The sequence below is a fragment of the Euwallacea similis genome, chromosome 11 (genome assembly GCF_039881205.1).
Source record: "Euwallacea similis isolate ESF13 chromosome 11, ESF131.1, whole genome shotgun sequence".
NCBI lineage: Eukaryota > Metazoa > Arthropoda > Insecta > Coleoptera > Curculionidae > Euwallacea > Euwallacea similis.
Window position 1 is genome coordinate 1,577,321 of NC_089619.1, and position 26,624 is coordinate 1,603,944.

At 33.0% G+C, this 26,624-nt stretch overlaps 1 protein-coding gene across 6 annotated transcripts in view; it reads right to left on the minus strand.

Annotated features, from left to right (window-relative positions):
• Positions 1–142: 142 nt before the first annotated feature.
• Nhe2 (Na[+]/H[+] hydrogen exchanger 2) overlaps positions 143–26,624 on the minus strand; it is a 32,280-nt gene continuing 5,798 nt past the window's right edge. Inside the window, exons 4-17 of one of the 6 annotated variants that reach the window (XM_066394773.1) lie at positions 21,497–21,714; positions 19,544–19,746; positions 19,374–19,463; positions 17,782–17,852; positions 17,484–17,726; positions 15,803–15,941; positions 15,138–15,287; positions 14,855–14,924; positions 13,361–13,459; positions 12,877–13,005; positions 9,094–9,153; positions 8,774–8,938; positions 6,733–7,036; positions 143–2,120 (exon numbers count right to left, since the gene is read on the minus strand). In XM_066394773.1, the coding sequence (XP_066250870.1) occupies positions 1,889–2,120; positions 6,733–7,036; positions 8,774–8,938; positions 9,094–9,153; positions 12,877–13,005; positions 13,361–13,459; positions 14,855–14,924; positions 15,138–15,287; positions 15,803–15,941; positions 17,484–17,726; positions 17,782–17,852; positions 19,374–19,463; positions 19,544–19,746; positions 21,497–21,714 (2,173 nt within the window). In that variant the 3' untranslated portion in view covers positions 143–1,888. Of the gene's footprint in view, positions 2,121–6,695; positions 7,037–8,773; positions 8,939–9,093; positions 9,154–12,876; positions 13,006–13,360; positions 13,460–14,854; positions 14,925–15,137; positions 15,288–15,802; positions 15,942–17,483; positions 17,727–17,781; positions 17,853–19,373; positions 19,464–19,543; positions 19,747–21,496; positions 21,715–26,624 lie in introns of all 6 variants that reach the window. The other 5 variants (XM_066394774.1, XM_066394778.1, XM_066394775.1 and 2 more) reach the window with 5 other exon arrangements.

Here is a 26,624-nt window from a genome sequence, read left to right on the forward strand (position 1 = left end):
TCATAAATTTAATTTGCCTTTTGCACTCAAATTTATTTTTCTTGGTTTTACGTTTGCCAAATTTCGCTAATCTTAGAGTCGTCGGTAACCTAAGTATTTTGGTAACGAGGCCCACAAAACCGCGAAATTAAACCTTCACTGGTAAGTTCAAGAGTAATTTATTAAGAATTCATCGTTAACAATTGCAAATTGATAATCGCCCTTTGCACAAGTTGGTATTGTCCGAATGTAAAAATATCGTTCTACGAATGGTACAATTATATTTACAGATCATCGAATTGAACCTTCTTTCAAATAATTGCATAATCATAAATCCACGTTCCAACTGATACCATATTCACTAAAATGTCAAATCTCTATTATTCAAAGTGTTTCTTGCTTAACATTTCTAACTTATTCAACAGAGATTTTATAGTAAGTAAATCTAAATTGATATTCGTTAACTATACCTACTTAATAGATATAGTACTTATTATATTTCTTATACTGTTAAACATTGAGACATAACTCAAGTGACATCAGACTCTAATAATATCCCCGTAGATGCACACACACAAGGAATTGCACCAATCCAGACATTCAGTTAAGGATACACTTAATTTTTTAGAAAAAAGGTCTTTTCAATTGACCTGAGTCCCCAATTCTTTGCTGCCTTAATCCCAAATCGCTCAGTTCACCTTATCGCAAGTTTAGCAAAGAAGTAAGAAGTTAACATGTACTTAAAAATTGAGCTACTCTCTATCAAGTGCATATAATTGTAACTAAAATTAGTGACCCCATCCATGATTTACCTTTAGTTAGCTGTTTACTGCCAATAGAGAAGTAGTGATCACTATAATTAATATGCTTATTACACTTATGATTACTTTTACTTATCTATCTACTAATGAAATACCTACCTAGACAATATTTAGGTACTTTTATAAATACTGATTATTCTGCGTGGTGAAAACAAGAAGCAAATCTATGTAAATATAGATTATCGGTAAGAATATAAGATATTTATGTGTTTTAAACTACCTTAGTGCCTACTAAGAAATTATAATCTTTCCTATTTTGACGTTATTTGGTGGATGGTAAGAAACGATGAACAACAACAACAATAATTGCACAATGCTAAATGTTTGTACATAATAAATGACAATGAACAATTCTGACTTACAACTATAAAATGCTACAAACTAGTATGAGGCACAATCTTACAGTTTTTATTTACATTGTGATGATTGCTACATATGTTTTCATGGTAGTTGCTACATTATTATAAGCACTATTAATTGATACCAATCAGAATAACAAAAAGGGATGCCAATGCTTTAAAATAGATTTCTAATTATAAATTAATATTTGTTCAAGTAGTTACTAACGTTAGGGGATGTTTGCAGGTTGCAGTCATTTTAGTCTAATAAAAAAATGTTGGAATAATAGTTATCAACATTTAAAGATGATCCTAAAAAGGTATATGTTTTGTTAACATATCTAAGTTGACATTATGCTAATTTAATGGGTTCATGTGTAGAGAGTAGATAGTTAACGACTAACTAGAAACATTTTAATTTTAAGTTTCAAGTTCTCACATATTCAGGTTTTCATAACATTTTGCTTCTTTTATCACTTTGCATTATTAAGAATCAGCAGTTATTCTCAATTACCCTCTTCCCTGCTGTTAAGAAATACTCACTTTTACACTTCCGTTTCTATAAAAACTTCTCATCTTAGCCATTCAAATCCCATAATTTCCTAATTAAATTAAACTGTTCCTAATAGAAATCTAAACTATGTCACGACTAAACTTCCTAGTTAACACCTGGTACTTCTTGTGAATATTACTCAATATCGGACTAAGCGATTTGGATATAGGCCCCTTCTGAAGGGGAGAACTTGTGGATCAGAAACCGGCTTTCTTTAGTAGATCTCCATCTTCGTCTGAGGACGATTCTGTTGTGGAAGGACTGGAAACGGTGCCCATTAAAGCAGCCCCAAGTGTATTTGGTCTAGAGGTGCTGGCTTTTCTGGTAAGGTTTCCTTGTTGCTGAGCAAGCCAAGTGGGGCGCTTGAGGGATGACGTTTGATGTGGAGGGTTAAGGTTTTGTTCTTCGGGGATTGAGTTTCTTGTCAGTCTGTAGAGAAGAGTTTATATAATATTTTGGATAAAATATCTTTCTAAAATTAGGAGGATGATGTTTATTTAGAATATTCTAATTAGATATCAAGTAAAACTTGATTGCGACTTTCCATTGCTGGCAGCGATTATCACTATACGCCTTCCTCATCACGTCTCATTTCCGCTGACGCACTATGCTCCTCTAGTGCTGTTTTAATTTATAGCGGGTAGTTAAAAGTGCCGGATTTGAAGCTTAGGGGAACCCTTGAAATTCATAGAAACAATTATTGAAAATCCTACCGAATTCCGCTACTGTAAACAGGTTTTCAAATATAGGGATTCAATGGATTTATTTTATTGCACGGTGTGCAAAAAAACTAAACACCATTTACGAAATCTTGGGTTTATTCTAACGTGTGCAAGTTTATTACCCCATACACAAAGTGTAGTATTTACTATCCCAAGGATTAACCAAAAATGATCATTTTGCATGTTGTTTGTTTGAAAGGAATCAGCGGTTTGTCTTATCTGGGTATGTGAGCAGCTCTGCTAGTTGTTACTTAATGGACAACAATAAAACTTACAAGTGCGTGGTTTATCGATAACAGCTCTAGCAAAATTTTTATTATTATTTAGTCTGCCAATAAAGAAAAAACGTTAAACTTTCCATGGGTATTTCAGCGAACTGTTTATTTACAAGCTTCTCAAGTTCACTTCTTTTTATGTAAATTCGGAAGGAAGTGTTGGGAAACCACCGAAGTGTAACATAAAATTTCATGTCCGTGATCTTAAATTGCCTGAAGGCTCCTTTAATAAGTTGAAATAGTCGTTATTGATAATTGAAATTAATTTAGTAAATACTTTCAATGCTTGAGCTTAAATGTAAGAAACACTAAAGTAGTATCTACGTACTTGACTGAATTTTTTGAAAACTTGCATGAATTTACAGTTATTAACGATTTCGAGATGATGTCTTATGTGTATAGGTTTGTAAATGTAAATTTTCATTGCAAAATTAAAATTTTGAATAATGAGATTACTATTAAAATATGTTAACTTGTCTTCTATTTCTAGTTTAATAAGACAAAGACATTTAGGCGACCGAACAATCACATACCTGCCTTCGCTGAGCTTTTCTTCATTTTCATGCACTATTTTTCAGCATCTAAATAATGTTCTATTAGAATATTTCTCGATATTAATTACTGCTAATAATAACGGCATTAATTATTGAAACAAAAATGTGACAATGAAATACATATTTGAACCTGAATATCCGTGAAAGCTGACGTTCTTAATAAGGTACGAAATACCTAGCAGTTAAATTTTAGAAATATTATCCTTGACTAATTTGTATTGCAAAAACGAGGTCTAACTAGTTCCTCAATGGGAGTTTAATATTTTAGGCAGCAGGTATCAACTTTGTATGAAGGGTACGGATTGAACGACACTAAATTTACTATTTCATTACAATATACATAACCCTTTAGTAAGCGTTAAGACGTTAATAAAACATAGAGAGATAGCATGCTGTGGTTTCAGCAAGTTACAGATAGATATAGAATTGGTCAAATAGTGGACATAATGCATTCTGCGAACATAATATGCCATAATATATAAATTCAGCTCAGAAATGAAGAATGAAGAGTTCACCACATTCAAACAGTTAGTTACATATAAAGGGTGAGAAATTGGCAATAAAGACTAAGGAAAATAGCCCCAAAGACCGTATTTTTCTGTTGGTCTCAATGGAAAACCTTTTGTTCAACACTGCCATCCTCTACTTCTTAATTTTGTATCGAAATCTTTATCATTATTTATCATTATACAGGGTTATTCACGCTATACGGCACGGAATATTGTGGCTAAAATACGAGGCTTTCAAAAGGTTTCACTTTTAGACTATATGGGGATCTATTATGGCTACTTTTTAAGATTATTTTCTTATTATACAGGGTGTCCCAAAAGCCCTAAAAGTATCAAAGTTGTGTTTTTTTAAATGGAACCCTCTGTATATAATTGCATTTTTGGATTCTCCGATCAAAATAAGTGTCTGTTTTAATAAGGTTTACTATACCTAAAACTTAAGGTTTTTAAATAATTTGAATTTTATCAAAATTTGACCTAACTTTTATGTTTTAAACACTTAAGAAGTATTTAAGTTATGCAAGTACAATTTACAGTGTAGTGTAACAATAGAGCATATTTTATATTCCAATCATGATAAACCTGCCATTTTATACAGGATGTGCAAAAATTAAAACTAATCAAATAAGAACTTTAAGTGACTATAACTTGATTAATTTAAATACAATGCTATATTTTTTAACTTACCAGGATATATAATTTTTAATTACCTATTGAATGGTATTAAGGTGTTCATAACTAAGTCTTCGCGTTTTTACAGAATACGCTAAATAATTGTTCTTTGCGCCATTTGGTGTTATTTAGTTCAAAATTCAAATGTATAATTCAAATTCAAATGTATATTTCAAAATGTCAGATAATTTATTTAATCTGTCAATTTAGTCTGCGTAGTTTGTTTTTCGTTTTTGCTAGAATGGTATTATTTTTCGTAATTTTGGATGCTTAGATCGTTTGTTATTTGAAATATTGTTGTGGTGTTACATAGTTAAAATGAAGATTTGCCCAAAAGAAGAGCGTATTGACATGATTTTTATTCTTGGAGAATGTCATAAGAATTGTTTATTAGCTTCTCGAGTTTATGCTCAAAGGTTTCCCGAAAGAAAACATCCTAAGCCAGCCGTTTTTGAAAGATTATTGCACCAGTTTCAAGAGACAGGAAGTGTCAATTACAAAAAACCCATTACAAGGAAGTCTGTCACTGAAGATGACGAAAATGTTTTTATGGTAGTTGGTTCAGTTATCGAAAATCCCAATATTAGTCAAAATTTGATATCCGAAGTTACGAACATTAGTGAAGCAAGTGTTTCAAGAATTCTTAAAAAACATAGTTTTTATCCTTATAAAATCCAGCTTTACCAAGAACTTTATGGATATGATTTTGACAATCGAACAGAATTTTGCATGTGGGTATTAGATAAAGTGGCAGAAAATGAAAACTTTTTCGATGAAATTCTATTTAGTGATGAATGTACTTTCCATAACAATGGTCTTGTAAATAGACACAACTTTCATTACTATTCTGATTCGAATCCTCATGAATACAGAGTCATGAGAAATCAGAATAGATGGTCCGTTAATGTATGGGGTGGAATACTGGGCCCATATTTAATTGGACCGTATTTTTTTGAAGGACCTTTAAATAGTGTGATGTTTCTAAATTTCCTTTTACACCAATTTCCAATATTATTAGAAAAAGTCTCTTTAACTATTAGAACCACCATGTGGCTTCAATTGGATGGAGCTCCGCCTCATTATCATCGCGAGGTTCGGCAATTTTTAAATGCCAACTTTAAAAAAAGGTGGATTGGAAGAAATGGATATCAAAATTGGCCCCCCAGATCCCCGGACTTAACTCGACTAGATTTCTTTTTGTGGGGATACATAAAAGGAATTGTCTACAATACGCCTCCGACAACTTCACAGGATATGAAAACACATATAAGAGACGCGTTTGAAACTGTTACTCCGCAAATGCTTTCCAGAGTTAGTAGTGGTTTTAAAAAAAGAATTTGTAAGTGCCTAGAAATGGACGGTAGACATTTCGAACATCTATTATAAATATTTTTTTTCTGTTTTATGTTATAGTTGATGTGTGATTTAGAACTTTGAACTAAATAACACCAAATGGCGCAAAGAACAATTATTTAGCGTATTCTGTAATAACGCGAAGACTTAGTTATGAACACCTTAATACCATTCAATAGGTAATTAAAAATTACATATCCTGGTAAGTTAAAAAATATAGCATTGTATTTAAATTAATCAAGTTATAGTCACTTAAAGTTCTTATTTGATTAGTTTTAATTTTTGCACATCCTGTATAAAATGGCAGGTTTATCATGATTGGAATATAAAATATGCTCTATTGTTACACTACACTGTAAATTGTACTTGCATAACTTAAATACTTCTTAAGTGTTTAAAACATAAAAATTAGGTCAAATTTTGATAAAATTCAAATTATTTAAAAACCTTAAGTTTTAGGTATAGTAAACCTTATTAAAACAGACACTTATTTTGATCGGAGAATCCAAAAATGCAATTATATACAGAGGGTTCCATTTAAAAAAACACAACTTTGATACTTTTAGGGCTTTTGGGACACCCTGTATAATATGAAAATAATCTTAAAAAGTAGCCATAATAGATCCCCATATAGTCTAAAAGTGAAACCTTTTGAAAGCCTCGTATTTTAGCCACAATATTCCGTGCCGTATAGCGTGAATAACCCTGTATATAAACAAAAATTTCAGGGACACTAAACGAAATTGCTGCGAAACTGAATCAATTTGATAGTGGGAATGTTTGCTAGCATGACGGTCCGATATGTTTGTAAGACTATTTTCTTCAATCTAATGAAAAAGTAGAAGACATCGCACGTGCAGGATATTTCTTGCATGTTACAACACCCATCCAACAAACATACATGATGCTTTTCGCTTACATGGCCCTAAATATGATTAGTGTAGTCAGAAACACACCCGCTTAGCTCGAGCATGGAGCCTCGTCGAGCTTGTCGCCTCTGTCCGGGAGTCTGAGGAGGAGGGGGGATTTGGGGAGTCCCTGCTCCCAGGGAGAGCTGCTTGGTGAGGGTGGCCGGTTCCCTTGAGATGGCCCCTAATGGATCCGATTCTCCTTCTTCGACTATGACAACAGAGGCTCTACTAGTCGATCCTCTGCGCTCTTTGAGGGGCGTCGACTCACTACTGTTAGTGGGGTCTGATCCGAGGCTTTCGCGACGGAATAGGCCGAAAATGGTGTTTTTGTTCGGATTTTCAAGCCCACCTAAAAAGTTGAGAAAATTCCTAAATAAAAATAATTCAATCAAAACACGTAACTTTGTTACATGTTTTGCACCCTAAGAAAAATGATAGATACACTTCCCATAGACACACACCTCCCAGGAGTGTGTTGTTGGTTGAAAACTTTTCCAGCATTTAATTTTTCAGTTAGAGCATTAAATTCAGAAATATTCTTTTCAACAACAAAATTACATTATTTTCTTAGATATTCTAAGTTAAAGAACGGCATTTGAGGCATATAATAATTTTCAGTTTATGAATTTGAGATTTCCTCCAAATATTTCTTGTTGTTACACGGACAATTTTACGTTTATACGATATTTGTTGTCAAGCAATAATACTGGCGCTCAAGCGTTTTAATCTCATGCTAAGAGAACACAATAAACTCCTTAAGAACTCCCAATAGAACACTAATTTTGCAAAAGTGCAGCACTAGTGCTACAAAGAGGAAGCGCTATAAGACAGAGCAAATTACATTATTGCATCATAAATCGTTAACGAGGAACACATTATGAAAGACCCAAAACTGCATAGTGTAGGATACTTTACAAAATGAATTGTGCGCAACTTAGATAATGGAAAAACTAATATAACAAATCTTAATTGATTTTTTTATGAATGAATGTGATAATAAGTTGCAGTGCAAATGTACAGTATGTCCCTAGATGGGATTGCCAAGAGGAGAAAGTTTCTTATTTTTCATTTTACCAGCAATCATATTCTTTATAAAAGTTTTTACTTGTTCCAAAACGGTTGAGTTAGTTTTCACCATTGCAGTTTTTTTTTCGTTACAGAGAAATATCGAAAAATAGGTCCAAAAATGCATTTTCATTTTTATGGTAACGGTAATCAAGATTTTTGTTTATTAAGTGTTTATTTCAATAATTCAACAAAAAAGAGGAAACTATAAATTAAAAATGAACTTTATCAATTTATCACCTTCTTGAGAGGAGAACTCAAGTTTTCACAATTCACTATAATTTCTTCGAATTTTTTCGAGGGATGAAAACACCACAGCATCTCCGATCCTCACCTTCAAACGTTCTGCATATGGAGGAAGACGTTTTGTTTCATCTCCTGGTTCCAAAATGTGATCAAAAGTTCTTTTGAAGCGATTAATTCTAAATTGCTTCAAAATTTTTGGAATGTGCGTTTTAATTATTCCTAATCGAAGCAATCGTCACCGTAAAAAAAATTTTGAATTATTTTGAACCTAATCCAATGCAATAACAGTCGCTGTGTCATCTTCATCTCGAGCTATCTTAGTTTTCTTTACATCTAATACGGAGCTAGTAGTTAAGAATTTCTTGATCAAATTTTGTGCAGCATACTTTGAGATGCAAATATACGGAAACTTTTGATTAAATTTCTCGATAACTCGACAAATAGCTTTATCACTTTTATTATAGCGGTGTATCAGGTAAACTCATTCTTTCCACAACATTGTCATTTAATTTAAGTCCTGTTTATAGTTGTTATAAAAAACGAGAATTAATTTTTAGGACTTAGAAAAATTATCAACTAAAAGAATCTATTTTCGATATTTTTTTTATAGCGAAAAGAAAAATTGAAACAGTGAGAACTAATTCAACTATTTCGGAACAAACAAAACTTTCATGAAAAATAAATTTTTCTTGTAAAATAAAAAATAAGAAAGTTTCTTCTTTTGGCAACCCTATCCGGGGACATGTTACACAATGATCAAATACCTTTAACTAACCTAAAAAGGTAGCTGAGGGAGAATTATAGGCCAAATATTCTTTATTTGAAGCCCAAGAAGGAAATTCTGCTTGAGGCAGTGGCCCACATCCATCATCTTCTTCTCGTTTCCAAGGCAGCATGGTTTCTGTTGCCGTTGGAGTCGTCACCCTCATTAGATCACCACCTAAAAACGCATTGAATTTAAATAATAGGATATTCATTGATTTATTAAGAATCCTAGTCACAAATTTTAAAGTGATGATAAGTGATTTAAACGATATCAAATAAGTGTGGGTAATAAAGTAGATGCAACACTAAATGAACGCAGCATTAACTTACCGTCAATGGAGCCTCTGGACATGCGTTTTCCAGTATCAGTGTAACTACTGTCATCTGAAACTGAAGTAAAAACACGATGCAGAAAAGGGAATAGAAAAAGAGTTGGATGCTCGTTTTGAAAGTTAATTCTCGAACAAAAATATATACAGGGTGTCCTAACTAAAATTCTCACCCCATGAAATCTTCAATTTCATTCAAATGTGGGAAAAATGCTAAAATATGTTAATTTTAACTTACAATAGAAGCGGCTTCAAAATGACGACCTACTCGGTTCTTCTTGCCATTTAAAGTTTTTGAAAGGGTGGCTCTGGGCGCTAGAGGATTGTAGAAATTACTTCGAAACCAAAATTAAATTTGGTTCCTCCTCAAATTAAAATTAACATATTTTAACATTTTTCCCACATTTAGAAAAAACCGGAGATTTCAAGGAGTTTAATGTTTAGTTATGACAATCTGTATTGTCCACTACTACTTTTAAAAGGCACCATTATTAATATTATAATAATAACAACTTGCATTGGGCTGATTATCTAGTGAACTCATCAGCCATAATGTCGTCTCATCCCAATTTTTGTTTTATTTATGCTTTCTATAGAATTTAATGTCAAATGAAATGTTACCGTTGATGCTATGATTTAAGTGTTTCACATGTTTCGGATTTAATGTATGTTTCATTTAGGTAAGTTTATTGCAGTTTTCCGCAATCTAGTTAAATCTAGTAGTGGAAAGAATCTTATATACATCATACACTGTAGTTGTGAAATATTTATGACCGCCACGCCTTAGATTTAAATTTGACGTTCGGATTATAATAATCCACATTACAATCTTGGTGAATAATATACTATCTTGTTCTGTATTGTAAAATACAAATCAACGCCTCCTATTGCAGGGATAAAATGACACCTTAACATGTTAGGGCATAAAAAGCTTCAACAATTTCACTATATTTTTTGGACCTTTGGTGCAAAACCTTTTTTTACGTCTTCATGTGAGTATTGAACAACTTTCACCTGCGGATGGAATAGTTTTAGTAAGAATAACTTTTTCATTAAATGGTGAAAATTGGTGCAAATTAACTTTCTAATACTAATTAACAAAATTAATATACAAGGTATCCAGAAGTAACATTGAAATATTTTGGGAGGTGGCTTTAGAAAATACAATAATAAAAAAAATTCTTATAAGCATACCCCAAAAATTACTTTTTAAAGGGGCTAGAATCTCTTAATGGGAGAACTCTGAAGATGGTTTTTTCGCAATATTTTCGAAACGGCGCTGAAATTATGAAATTTGGTATACATTATACACTCACTTTCACATGAAATGCACCACCCAGTAATAATAATAATTAAGTCTTGTAATTTTGGCAAAATAATGCTTCATAATAGAGTATCAAATGATCAGACTTTCAGTTAAAAGATACAACATTTGATGATGAAAAAATTAATAATTAATGACATCGCCTCGTACGGCAATGCAAGCACGTACTCTTCGCGGTATGCTTTGCAACAAATGATCAATATCTTCCTGGGGTATTTCATTCCATGCTATTTCAAAATAATGTCGTAGGTCATCCACATTGTTTGGAGGCCTTGGTAAATTTCGAAGACGGCGACTCATCATATCCCAAAGATGTTCGATGGGCGATAGGTCCGGTGACCGTGCAGGCCAAGGCAGTATTTCCAATTGTGCTTCCAGGTATTTTCGAGTAATGTTCGCACTATGTGGTTTTGCATTATCCTGTTGGAAAATTCCATTTGGTAAAGTTTGCATGAAAGGTACTAATACTGGCCTCAGAATATTGTCAATGTAGTGACGTGCGTTTAGGGTGCCTGGAACGAACACAAGAGAAGATCTTCGGCCAATACATATCGCATCCCAGACCATAACACCAGGTGTTAAAGCTGTGTGGGGCCTTTCAGAAAATTGCAAATTTCTTCTTTCACCTCGGTATCGTCTTACTCTTCTACGACCATCATTGATCCATAAACAAAATTGCGACTCGTCACTGAAGACGATATTGTTCCACTCATGATTCCAATCAATTCGTTCTTGACACCAGGCCAATCTGGAAGCTTGGTGTTGGGCGGTTAGTGGCAGTCGTAGATTTGGGCGGTATGAATGCAGGCCAAAAGACGAAATTCTTCTGTAAACTGTTGCCATCGACACCCGACGATTTAGAGTTCCTATCCAATCTACTGCTACAGACATTGTTGTTTGAAATCGATCACCAATGGCCCTCCGTCTAAGAAGTCGATCTTCACGTGCGTTGCTGCTACGGGGAGGACGTCCAGCTGGATGATGTCGCTGAACCCTTTCTTCAGACCACGAAGACCATATTCTCGCAATCGTGATGTGGTTCCGATTCATTCTTTGGGCAATCTCACGAAAAGAAAGTCCACCCTCCTTCATGCCAATAATGCCAATTCATGCCCTCTATCAAAATCCGAAACGTGGGAAAAATTTCGACGCTGTCTCACTGGGGGCATTCTGAGATGTCTTGTTCACAGTTCAACAACAAAATAAACTGATATTTCGATGTAAATATTATTTTATTTATTTACAATTAAATAAAAAATCTAATAGGTCGATGAGAAAAAAACCACTAGCATTCTTTCTTTTTTACTGAAAGTCTGATCATTTGATACTCTATTATGAAGCATTATTTTGCTAAAATTACAAGACTTAATTATTATTATTACTGGGTGGTGCATTTCATGTGAAAGTGAGTGTATTATTCGATAATAAGTTGGAGCGGAAAAACTTTTTTATGTTAATAATTACAGATTTAAGTCAGGAGTTTTACATATAGGAAGTTTTCAGTGTAAAAGTTACCCCAACTTTTTTGTTTGTGACATTTCTTAATTTTCAAAATCAACGATTTTATAAATTAATTTTAGAATTTACAAAATCTCAAATATGTTTAAGTAAAAAAGATCCTCTTATTTCGTCTTGTTAAGATAGAACGTTTTCTAGAAAAATGAGTTTTTATAAATCAATTACATGGACATCGAAATGTATGAAGAAAATAATTAGAAAATACATTGAGATGAACAGAGGCAATTTTTAACATTTGATGTAACTTATTACATTATATCAAATTTCATAATTTTAGTGCAAATCATTTTAAAAGTATTGCGAAAAAAACATCTTCAGAATTCCCTTTTTAAAGAATTATAGCTTCTTTAAGAAGCAATTTTTGGGGTATATTTATAAGAACTTTTTAATTCTTTTAATCCCTAAAATCAACTCCCAAAATATTTTAGTGTTATTTTCGGACACCCTGTATTATGTTTTATTTGTTTCATAATCTGCCATACTATAAAAAAGAAATTAAAAAAATGCATACAAAAAAGAATATTGCCAGTACATAACATGAAAATATCTCATATTATGTACTTCTATAAAGCATAAGCCATTATCTACGCAATACGTAGGTAAATAAAATACATAATATTAATATGAATTTTAACTACAAACATTTTTGCGAAAATTTATGTGTAAGCGTATTTTTGTTCGACTACGTATTTTATTGCCCCAAACTTAAAGAACTGTAATGTTGGATCAGTATCTACATGACTAAATCTAATTTAAGTGATGTTTTTCCTGCCAAATTTGATAAATGTTTTTGAAACTAAAAGTCCACAAAGCGTGATTTTTAGACGGTTACGATCTAGTGTTCGCTATAAGTAAACAAATGTGAAAAATTGAGGTGAAATAATAGTTGCTCTTTAGATACGGGTATGCCTCTAGTGGAGGAAAAGGCACTAACGACTATACCATTCCTGTCGGCTCTCCAAGGGAGACTTCTCTCCAAAATTGAGGGCTTTTTATGTCTGACCGTGGGAGTCATTAGAGGAGCGGTTTGGCTAGAGATACTGCAGTTGTTTTCATCTGTTCCAGTGCTCGCTGTAGATCCATAGATATCAAATATAAAGAATAGCTAAAGTGCTGTATAAATAGTGGATTATTTGGAAGAATCAAATACCGAAATATAAATTAATACATTCAACATCTCACATAACCAAAACTCAGTTAATGAAGGGAAACAAATAATGCAACAAACAGCCACATTGCTTCAACAGCATTAGTCCACTTAATGGGGTCAATTCAATAAGTAGATAAGAAGTCTTTTTACACTAAATTTGCCAACAAAATTAATTTAAAAGAACCCACATTAAGTCACAGTAGCTCTTAAAAGAACTTAAAAGAGATCTAATAATTCGAAAACTATCAAATACATGCTACTCGATGTTCTACTTACGAGACGATTTAGCCGTAAAAGTAATTGGACTGTCCCGTTCGTCTTTACTTAGTTTTGCTTCCGGATCGCCGTCCTCCATCAATACTTCGCTTATGTAATCTGATACAAAGCGTATAAACGATATCACTTTCAGGATGCTATTTTCAATTCTTTTTAATGAAATTTGGTTTGTGTCCTGTGTGGGCCGAGTGAATATTCATATCGGTCAGATTATGCTTCGAGTACGATCAGGTTAAATATTTCAACAGTAACGTGAATAAACAATAAAAAATTAATTTCGACATATGTGAAAAAAATATCGAAACACCTCAATTTCAAATTCTGAAATTACATTCTTTAACATAAAACTTTTATCCCTAAATTTAACCCCTTTGCATGACAATTGCAACCCTAAAATTTTTAAATTAAAAGCATGGGTTTGTAATAACTCAATTGAAAGGTCTTTTCATTCTCTATTCAAAACTACTCTGGTTTTAAACTTTACTGCAAAGAATAGTAGAATAAAATAAAATAAATGTAATTAAGAACATTTTCTACACTAAACTTAAAACTTAATAATTAATACCGTTTCGCTATTGATTATATAATAAAAGAATAAAACAAATTAATCTCAATGTTCTATGAGGTATTCAAAATGTATACTTTGAACCTTTTGGCAGTATCCTAACCATACATAAAAATGTCTTCTAAAATTAATCGACATCTGAGACGTAACCGATCTAATCACAAGCATTATTCTTCTTTTTAAGTTAGCTAGATTGCATGGTTTAGTTTTGTACACCAAACTCTTCACATATTCCCATAAGAAAAACTCTAATGAAGTAAGATTAGATGATCGTGTTGGCCATTCTAGAGATCCTCGCTTCCCTATCCACTGATTTGGAAAAGTTAAGTCGAAGTACATTAAGATTAATTTGTTTTGTTATTTTATTACATTATCAATAACGAAGTGATGTTAGTTAATAAGTTTTTAGTTTCTTACAGAGAATTTCATCCATTATATGAATTTATTTTAATTTTATTATTCTTTGAAATAAAAGTTAAAGTCATAGTAATTTTGAATAGAGAATTAAGACCTTTCAAATGAGGTATCACAAACCCATACTTGCAATTGCAAAATTTGGGGGTCGTAATTGCCACACAAAAGGGGTTGAATTTAGGGATGAGATTTTTACGTTACAGGATATTATTTCAGAATCTAAAATTGACGTGTTTCGGTATTGTTTTTACATATGCCGAAATATGCAGATGTTGAATTTATACCATTTGGCTTCTCCACCCTGTGTAGGAAATTTCGTTTGTGTTTCTTTCAAAAATCACTAGTATATGTTATATCATTAATTTCGATAAAATCTGAAGTGGACATATTAAATATACCAAATTTGATTAAAAAACATAAAAAATAAAATAATGGCAGCCCGAAAGTGATTTTGTTTACACTCAGTATATGTATGTGACATCCAAATGTGAATGAAACTCAAGAACATTACTTACCATGAGAAAACTGTTTAGCCGTCCCGTTTTGCTGGAATTCGGGAAAGCTTACATGATTTTCTTTTCCGCCCTGCAAGGTGATTTGATTTAAGCATCATGTTAAAGTAACTTAATTTACTACTATTAGTATAATACGATTGAACAAAATGTTAGCTTTATCTATTTGAAGTTTCAAATGTATTACTACCACTTTAGCATCCCTTTCGCTGAAGGGGGCCTAACATGAAGTTGAAAAGTTAGGGACACGTGAAATCCTATGAGTCATGTTAAAACGCGCACTTACCTTATTCATCTTCTTGCTATGCCTCTTATGACTATGATGGTGCTTTTTATCGGCTACTAGTCTCCTCATGTTAACGTGCATTCTATAGTTTACTTGTGTCGATAAATCTCGATCGTTTACAGCGTGTCTACTATAGCTCAAACGACGATGCTAAAGGAGAAGTTATTAAATTAAAAATACTCACAGAAAATAAGAACTTTGTTAATAGTAAGTAAACGAGAAGCGAAGCGACGAGTTGATACCCCACATTTCAAAGTCAAGCCTCATGTTTGCTTAACTTCTTACTTCCACGTAAACTCTAAAAATTCCAACCATAAAGTTTTGGTTTTATAAAATACAATTATTTGTAATATTCTTAACAATCGTCGATTCTATCTGCACCAAAAAACTTAATCGATTTCTACATTTTCAGATCAATTATTCATTATTGAATAGTTTTTATGAACCGTCATCTTTCTTGTACATTTAAAATCTGCCTGGCAAGTAATTATTACCAGCCGGAATACCTATGAATTTGTCATTCGAGGTGAAGTCGAAGCCTTCATAAAACAGGTGTTACAGGAGAATGAACAAATATTGGTTTAAGGATTCTCGTTTCAATGTTGGGCCTCCGAAAAACAAATTTTGATGCAGTTAATTCATAAAAACCAAATTTGAACACCTACTCGACGACAAGGTTTAACTAATTCTTCAGCAAGCAAATGATGAATTTTCGCATCAGTGAGATCCTTTTTGGACGGATTGTATTCCAACTCTTGCATGTCGATGTTCCACGAACTAGTGTCGATTTGGCTTAAGCTGGAGCTGAAAATTAAAAGTCACAATGGAGATTGGAAGGCTGGAAAGGAGCTTTAGTGTAGATATACAAATTACAATTTTATTTCGTCAAACACCGAAGTTCTTTGTTACTAGTAAGAAGCGTATCAATTTTTATTAAAAGAGGCGATAAGACTTTTGAGTAATTAATAAAAAAATAATTTATCGTTAAATTAACGCTCTATTCTCGAAGAACGTTATGGACACATGTTGAACCTTGTATATTTAGAACAAGAATTATTATTATTGGCTCATTACAATAATTGTTAACCAATCAGAGAGTAGCATCGTGAAAATGGGAAAGGAGAATCTTAATACAAATGACACTTTAACGTTGGACCGATATCGCTTCAATCAATTTAACGTCGGAAAATAACGTTGGCGCAACAATTCTTACGATGTTTTAGGCAGAGTAGGTTCCAAAAACTTTACCTTTATGTATGTGATATTATTGACATTAAAATAAAATTAGTCGAAGTTTGTCAAATATAGCATCTATCGGAATATGTAGTATGATTTTTTTCATCAAAATTGATAAAGGCTGGTTCTCATTAGTTAATTTCATTAATCAATATTATTGAATCTATGTTATTAATTCTTGAATTGCACATAAAATTCGTTCACATAAGTCAAGAGCATTGAATATACCGGGTGTTTCAAATAAAATTAATTTGATAGGAATTATGGAAACAATAAGAGATATAAGGTGACTCAATTTAGAAAAACTATGTGCATTTTTCTGCCCGGTCAGAACATGTTGTAAAATTAAAAATATCTACAGGGGTTGTTAAAAAATTAGTAAACAAATTTTCTAATTTGAATCACCTTGTATCTCTTACCACTTCCATAATCCTTATGAAATTCACTTTATTTGGGACACCCCGGTATATTCAATGTTCTTGAATCATGTGAATGAATTTTATATTCAATTCAGTATTCAATAACATTGGTTCAATGATATTGATCAATTAAATTTACTAATGACTACCGCCGTTAGGTCTTCATAGTCCTCATTGCCCTGTGTTAGAGTAACCACAAATTTCTCATCTCTAATGTTTGTGCATTTGATACGAGGGGACTTTAAGCATTTATGCATCATTGGTACTTTTTTTTATCAGGAGATCCTTATTTTTCACATTCAGACGTATCTTAACCTTTTTTCTGTGTTGTTGTACTTAAATAGAGCTTGTTTTTTTTTAGCAAATTGTAGACATAAATATTAATAAACAACAAACGGAGATCATAATAAATGAGTAATTTGCAATCCTCGGTATAAGGCAAGCGTCCCAGGTTAGACCAACGTCACCGGAATATTTAACCACGACTTAGACTAAATAGTCATGAGGCAACTATCATTTATATCTATTCTGAGGTAGATGATTTATAACGGAAATGCTATGCCTTTTTTTCATGAAAATTTGGTGTTCGCAAGCTTCTTTAATCTATCTTTAAAGCTACCCTCTAATATTCCAACGAAGCAGTCCTTCACCAAAACTGAAAGTTTTGTTAAAGGGTTACTTCATTGTTTACCAGGTTGATAATTTAGGAGCGCACCTTCCGTTGAGGTTACCAGTTGAGGAGGTGCAGTTTTTGAAGATGGCCGACATACTTTCGGTGTTGGAGATGTTGCCTATAGTCGAAGCATTGCGACGCATGTACTCCATTGCATCCCTCATCGCCAATTTGGAGTATGTCTCTAAGATTTTTGGTTCGGCGCCTTGGTGATTTCGCAACAGGTACGGTCGGATGAATTTGTTGTCAAAACGCTTAAATCTGAAAAGTTACAGTTTTACTAATCAGAGTGAAAAGAGGTAGAAGAAGAGAATACCTATCACGGATATGGTAGTTACCATGCTGTCCCAGTATGTCTTCAATAGCAGCCATGGCATGGTCCATCAGCTGGAAAGGTTGAACTTTTAGAAGTTAGGCACGAAACTAAAAGATATATAACTTTGATTCCGCCTTTTTTTTCCGAAAATCGAAATTTATTGTGAAAAAAGGGTTATAATTTGATGATTCAAAGTATTGTCGATCGCTAACCATTACTTTCTTCTATCTTTAGGGCAGTGTACGAATCCGCGCATTGAAAAAACTGGTAATCTTTTGAAGAGATCCACGACTCAATTCAACTTTTTACTTCTTCACAAGACCGGGAGGATTGGTTAGCCAGATCATGTGATCCAAACGAGTGATAGTCAGAGGGAGTGACGTCTGGAGAATATGACAGGTAGGGTAGGACTTCCTATTTTAACATTTCCAAGTATGTCTTGATCACTTTCGCATCATAAGTTCGAGTAACATCATGCTGGAAAATCACTTTATCATGTCTCTCGATGTACTGTGGCCGTTTGTCTTTCAATGCTCGACTCAAACTCCAACTCCCAATTATAATGCCAATTTTCCTTGACTTTGACACGAGTCTTCATTAAGTAATACTTCCAATTTTGTATCTTTGAAAACCTTCTCTCTTCCGCCGCTATGCCGGTCTTCGACGTGAAAATCACCGTTTTTGAACCGTTGAAACCACTCACGACACGTTCTTTCAGTAATAGCGGCTAACATAAGTATTATATTTGAAAACATTCACTGAGCCTCAGCCGCAGATTTCTTCATATCGAAGCAGAAAATTAAAACCTCCTGCAAATGATAAGAATTTGGCTCATAAACTGACATTTTCAATCAAGAATAACTTTATGATGCAGACACAAATCTACTAATATTTCTCTAGGGTTGTATTGGCAGATGTCCAAGTTTATTGCACCACGTCTATGATCTATTTATTTCGATCATTACTAACCACTAAAGCCTTCTATAGGAAAACAGCGGAAGCAAAGTTGTACACTTTTGAATTACTCACAAAAAAGTGAATCTAAAATGCAATAAAAAAAGGAGCTTTTTAGCTACCTTCATGTGGGTATTCACCAAAAAAAAACGAGCAAGAGCAAACATTTGTTCTTATTCGTGAATATTTGCACGCGTTCGTTCGATATGGTGACATTTCGTCCACCCCAGAACAGTTATATTATGCTCAGATTCGCAGTTGATCTGCTACTTTCAACGATCCACTATTTCACTGTTATTAGCCCATTCTATTTTGAAACAGGGCCATGAAACCGATAATAATAATTCATTTACAAAAATAATCTTTATAGACGTTGCAGTCAGCGCCTAACAATAAAAGTAAGGATGAGAAAAGAAGAAAAACAACTGAAATTTCGTACACACCGAATGAACAAAAACAAGTACTACTATTTTCTTTGATGTACCGCTTTTTTCTCGATCTTTTTTGAACGGGACCAAACAGATATTTACTCTCTCGTTAACCAGTACTCACCAGACGATTCCTGATGGAGAATGCTCGCTCGCCCTTGTTCGCTCTTGCTCACTTTTTTGGTGAATACCCACCTTCAGACTACTTACTCTTTCATGTATCCTTTCGTTCATTGTCGGCTTCCTTTTTTCTGATGTCTTAACATTTAGAATTTTAACGAGGGGTTTTATTGTAATGCCCTGTAAAACACAGACACATTACTCTTCGAGACTTTCCATTAGTCGAAGCTTGATGTAAACCTGTAATTTTTGGTACTAACCTGAAAGAACACAGTAAAATACACTACAGCGATAGTTGTGGTCATGAACATGGGCTGTAGAGGTACAATTTTAGGGTTTATCAGCAATACTAAGGCGAAAGCAACTGCTCCTCTTAGGCCTCCGTAAGACATTACGAATTTTTCTACTTTACTTAGCTGGTGAATCCGGAAACGGTTGGCTATTGCTGTTAGAACTATAACTCCTAGAAAAGAAAATAGTTTTGTAATAATGTTGTATTCATTTAAGTTATTTCGAAATGCTGGTTGAGCAGGGATACAACATGTAAAGGATGTCAATAATTAGAGAGTATTTCTGTTAAAAATTCACCCTGTAGGTATTACTCATGACTCCAATTATACATACAACTTTTAATTCCTGTAGAAAACGTAGAACAATATCTGTCTCAATAACTTTCATATATATTGAGACCAAAATAAGGAGGACCACTATGGGGATCTTGAAAGCGATAAGAGATTAAGATTTGGTTGGAAGAAAAGTTGCGTGATCAAAGGCGTAAGAAAATGGCGTTTAGAAATCGCCGAAACATTTTTTGGTTTTTGAGATATTTTAAAAAAATTGGATTTTTAGATTTTACATATTATTTATTTCTGGCGTTAATATTAGACCTAGACCAAAACCGATGGAACCTCTTCACAAAATCTTTTATTGTTCTTTAACGTGGCATTGTCAATTTTTTGATCCGACGATTCGTCTTTACGGAACCACCATTAACTTCATTTTTTTTTACGATTCGGATATTCTGATATTAGATTCCGAATGCCTTTTTTTATTGCGAATTCAACGATTTCGAACGCTTTATGGTTTAATTGCGTTTTAGTTTTTTTTCGGCCTTAATCAAGAAAAGTCCTATTACGGATCTGTACATAGCTTTTTCAATTTTTAGAATAAACAGTTAGCTATATCAATAAAATTAAATAACAATTTATGCCATTTAGGTGTATTTGTTTGTTGTTGTTTTTTAATTTTTAGGCCTTCTGTTAATTTAATTTTATTTGATCTTTGTTTATTTTATTAAATTAGTGCATCAATTCAACCATGAAATTATTATTTAACACCTAAATAACAGAAATTGTTAATTGATACAGCTAATTTTCTATTTTTAAAAATCAAAACACTATGTACAAGTCCGTAATAGACATTTTTTATTAAGGCTGAAAAAAAGACTAAAACGCAATTAAATCATAAAATGTTAAACATCGTTGAATTCGTAATAAATATTTCAGAATCTGATATTAGAATACCTGATGTTAAAAAAAATAAAATTCATAATGATTCCGCAAAGACGAAAAATGTCAGATTAAAAAACTGATAATACCACATTAAAAGGTATTGGATTGTTGTGGAGAAGTGCTATAGATTTTGTTTTAAGTCCAATATTAACGTCAGGAAAAATAATATGTAAAATCGAAAAATCCAATTTTTTCAAAATATTTCAATAACCAAAAAATGTTTCGGCGATTTCTAAACGTCATTCTCTGAGATTTTCTATTACACAGTTTTTCTTCTATTTAACCAAATCTCTATTTCTTACCGTTTCTAAGATCCTCATAGCGACCCTCCTTATCTTGGACACAATATATTATATTACGTAACTTTTGTCTTGCCAGTTAAGCGTGAAGGCTGAGTATTGATCTCAACAAAGGTCAAGATTTTAAAAGTCTGGCACGATATTCGCTATGGATTTGCCAGTAGGGTGTATCAAATATGCTCCATAATATATTTAGATACGCACGTAAAAATTTACTGCTTCAGTTAGACAACCCAGTTTCAGTTGTCCTGGTCTCAGAAAACAGGGAATTTCACGAGATCTCATTTTGCTCATTTTTACAATTAAATCAATGTTACAATTATTGTTACAATAGATCTTCCATTGAAAATATTCAAATGAGAATTCATGTTTAAGATACTTGTTAAAGGATTTCTATACGTACCTATCACTCGGTACACAGAGCAGAAGAGAATGGTCAGTATCACAAACCAGGTATTCCAATCATGGCCTTCGTGAACAGTAGCCACCCCTAACAACATGAAGATGATGGTCTCCGAAGAGCTGCTCAACATCTTCATGGTATATTTAGTGGTTGTGTGCGATTTGTGAGAGATGTTCGCCTCTACGTAATTCTTCATTGTTATGCCACAAAAGGTTATCCTGAAACAATAAATACATCCAAATTTTTTATTTTATATGAGCAAAGAGATAACAAATATTTATGAAATTACACCTTTTTTAAAGAAATGTGATCCAAATCAAACGGAAAATTATAGAGATTTTAAGACAGCGCATTGTTATGGATCTGAAACTTTTATTCAACCTAAAGGGCAATAAAATATCTACTTCTACATCGGTGAAGACCCACGTTAATATTGGAGTGCCTCAAGGATCTATTTTAGGACCAATGTTATTTATTCAGTATTTGTGTGACCTATACTACCTCGAAGAGAAACTTTTAAAAATCTAACATGTCAGATTTTCAACCTGCTTTTTCCACTTTGGCAAACAGTTTTCAGTAAAGTTAAATTTTAGAAAAAGAACAGTTAGTGGCGCACTTCAAATAAGTTAGGGATGAGAAAAGACGACCTGAGCATAGAAAATCAAACGTTCTGTCGACTTTAATAATAATTTGACAAATCCAATTATTAAGGTCGAATATCTTAACATCTTCTCAATATTTTAATTAAATATGTATATCCAAAACTACGACTGTGAAAATGAACAAAAAGAATCCGAATTTTGACATCCTCTATTTAGTTAACGAAGCATCTGCCGAGCCTTGATATAATATTTTTATATTGTTTTTAGTAGTAAAATCTTATGCTGAACCATTCTCTATAAGAATATGAGAATTTTATATCTGTTTATAAACGCATGATAAGGTCTATTAATCCTCACACTAACACAAATGCTATCAAGCGTGAGTGAAGAGTTCAGTATTCTCACTAGATAGCACTTATTTTTTAGAATACACTCCGTTAGTAACAAACATAATAACACGAAGTACCCCAAGCTCGACTAAATATGCCTCTCTCCGGAATATGCTTAATAAAATATCCATATGCATAATGGACGATATAGTATTAGGTCGTGTAGTATGAAATGAGTAAAATTGAATTGAAACTTTAGTCGTTTTTTTTTTCATATGAAATGTTTTATTGTCAATCGAAATATGCACCACCATTATCAATACACTTCTGCCATTTAACGGGAAGTTCATTGATTCCCCTGCTGTAAAAGCCTGCAGGCCGGGAGTCGATAAACTCTTGGAAGGCAGCTTTGACAGCCTCGTCGGAGTTGAATGTTTTCCCTACCAAGAAGTTATCCAAATTTTGAAAGAAGTGGTAATCAGTGGGTGCTAAGTCGGGTGAATACGGTGGATGACGAAGAGTTTCCAATTCCAACTTCTGTAGCTTGGCCAAGGTGACTTGTGCGGTGTGTGGCCGAGCGTTGTCGTGCAACAATAGCGGTGCGCTTCGATTGACTAATCTTGGCTGCTTAACCGTCAGTTGCCTCATCATTTCGGTCAGTTGTCAGCAGTAGACATCAGCCGTAATCGATTTACCAGGTTTCATGAAGCTGTGATGGATGACACCTGCGTTGGACCACCAAACGGACACCATAAGCTTCTTTTGATGAAGATTTTTTTTCGCACAATGTTTTGGTGGTTCATCTTGATCCAACCACTGCGATGAACGTCTGGTATTGTCATATAGGATCCATTTCTCATCACAAGTAACAATCCGATTCAAAAATGGATCGTTATTATACCGGGACAACAAAGAAACACAAGCTTCGAGACGTCGTTCTTTCTGTATGTCGCTCAACTCATGCCGTACCCACTTGTCCAGCTTTTTCACCTTACCAATTTCAGCCAAATGAGTAAATATTGTTTTTTTGGTTACACTGAATATTAACGATAATTCGCTTGCACTTTGACGTGGATTCGCTTCCACCACGGCTTTCAGATAATCGTTATCCACTTGAGTTTCAGGTCGTCCACGTGGTTCATTTGTTAGGTCAAAATTGCCAGAACGAAATTTCATGAACCAACGAGATACTGTTTGCTGTGAAGTGCCAAACACATCATTAATATTGCGAGCCGTCTGAGCTGTTGTGGTTCCACGGTGGAACTCATATTTCGTTAACACACGAATTTCACTATTTTGCATGGCTGCACAAAAATGTTTATAAAAATAAAAGTTTTCAATAATTTTTAACACTTTAAACTCTGATCGAAAGAGGAAGAATGTGCCTTTTCCACATAAAAAAGTCAAGTCCAAATATAGATTTAGAGTGAAGTTATTCGCAGTTGAATGTGGCATTTCGAGAATCTACTCATTTCATACTACACGACCTAATATTTACTAGGCTATAAATGTTAAATTTCAGTAGGCATTAAATTTAAAGTTTTGATGCGGCAATGGGTTGACGTGACAGCAATTCTGTAACGTCAAAATATTATAGATGTTGAGGTTCCTTCGATAAACGAAACCACGAAAACAACAATTTGGTTTACGAAAGTGGACTGTATTAAATTTCACTTATATAAATAATGATAAAGTACTGGTCTAAGTATGAAGTGGGAGTTTGCTTAGTTGGGAAGATTACGAACTACGTTTACGATCACATGTCTGGAGCGAGCACCGGTCAAAGAGGGCAAAATTACTGCGATCATCCCTTAAGTACTAAACCCGAGGAACTCCAACCAGGGGCGCACCAATACCAGAAGCCCTTACGGGCAATGGTTGCGTCTAAGGTCACAAATCGCCGCCATCTGGCAAATACCTATACAAGTCGCTTTCATTGAAGTATTGCAGATCCGCCGAACTGCGGATCGCGGCAATGGTCCAATTTAGAAAGCTCCCTTTGACGAGCAGCGTATTTTCCAGCCATAAAGAGCTCTTCGATATGGCCTGATGGGTACGATGGGCTGGCGCCCAGATGGAATCCTTCAAATACGTATCGATACACATGGGCGTAACTTAAGGGATGAAAGTACAAAATAAATTAACTAAGCAAACTACGCCAAGAAACAACCTAAAGTCCTTAACAATCGATTTTGTTGTTAATCATTTAGTGATTTAAATTCTAATCGGTTAAAAATATCGCTAAAAATGACTCATACAATTAATCTAGGAGATAAGATATCCCTTAAAAAAGTTTAAAAAAATTATTTAATTGGGTCATGCGTATGCTCGGAGATTTGGAGTTAAAAGGTAAATAATAATGGCTTCATATAAAGGAATTGCTATTACAAAAAAAAGTTTTAAAACTGTATAATTTGTTATTTTAGGATTTCCTAAGATATGCAATTTATAAATTTCGAGTGCACTAATAGTTATAATTTTCCAATTCTTCAAAAGCACCTATTTAAACAATATATTTTCTCGTATGATAATTGAGAGTGATAATGGCCAGGAGTTCCCATAATTTACGTAAGTATTGTAACTTAATGAAATTTATCTATCTTCCTGTTCAATGAAAACTTATTTTAATTAGTATAATAATTAGTTTTTAAATTAACTAATAATTTAGTTTTAATCGCTCATTCCTAACCACTACAACAATCTTGAAAACAACAGATAACATGAATCGATATAAATTTCTAAACCTTTTTAAAAATATTCGTGAACTTTCCTTTTATTTCAGAAGAAGACAAGTTTCAGATAAATTTATTGGACTTTTTCCTATTAACCGGTATTGAGCTTGAGTATAAACAACCTCATAGAATTACAATAGAACTAAAAAGGACGAAAACAATAAAAGTAAATAATATTATTATAGCACATTTATTTATACACAGGGTGTTCCGAGTCCAATGTGCTACCATTGCTACCTCTTAAACGGTAAGAGTTCCAAGATCGGTTAAATTAGAAAAAGTATGCTAAATTTAATATTCTTTCACGAACTGAAAATAATGTTGCCAAATGATATTCAGTTTCCAAGTTATAGAAAAACAAAAATTTAGCCAAATATAACTTTCCAAATAAATCAAAAACTAAAGGTTTTTGAGTAAAATGTTTGATATAAAAATTTTATAGTTTTCTTATGTCTACAAACCAGTAAATTACTAAATTTTAAATATTGCTTGGTTTTTGAGATAATGACAACAACATGAGTTTTTTCGATGCGGACCTATATATTTTCTATTTGCACTAACAAGGGTCTCTTTGATCACTTATAATTAGTTAAAATTATAATGACAATGATTGTTAATATTAATATAGTTGTTCAGTTCCTCACTTGTTCGTTAAAAGATGTTCAGTTTAATTTAAAATTAAAAGTCGGATTATTAGTTTTGTTACCGTCGAAAAATTTATGAACCTATGGCTTGATTGATAATTTATTTTACTTACATAACATTTTTCAATAACATAATGCTTGAATGTATTATTTAGAGCTTCAGGACCGGCTTAGCTTATTGAGAAAAAAATTAAGATGGTTTTTTTTAACAAAAATGTAAAAAAATTCTATCATGTGACACATTATTGTAAAAAGATTACTTAGAACTTTGAAAAATCTGCCAAAAAATATACAAATAAGTATTTAAAAAACTCAAGTTATTTTCATTATTTAAAAAACTAAGCAATATTTAAAATTTTGAAATTTACTGGTTTTTAGACATAAGAAATCTAAATAATTTTTGTAACAAACATTGTATTGAAAAGCCTTTAGTTTTCGATTTATTTAGAAAATTATATTTGGTCTAATTTTAGTTTTTCTATAATAATTTAGAAACTAAAAATAATTTGACAACATTGTTTTCAGTTCTTGAAAGGGTACAAAATTTGGCACATATTTTTAATTTTAACCGACCCTGTAACTTTTACTATTTAAAAAATAGCAATAATAGAACATCGGATTTGGAACACCCTTTATATGTATAAGTACATTCGTGCTCGGTTTCTTGAAACTAAGGCAATTTTTGTACTACTCTTGCTAAAACTTTTCTTCAGAAACATGGGTCTTGTAGAGTAATTCTTAGTTACTCTACACGTACGAATCGACGTTTTATCAGCAAAATGCAACAGTCACAAAACGTCCATCCACGCATTAATAACGCA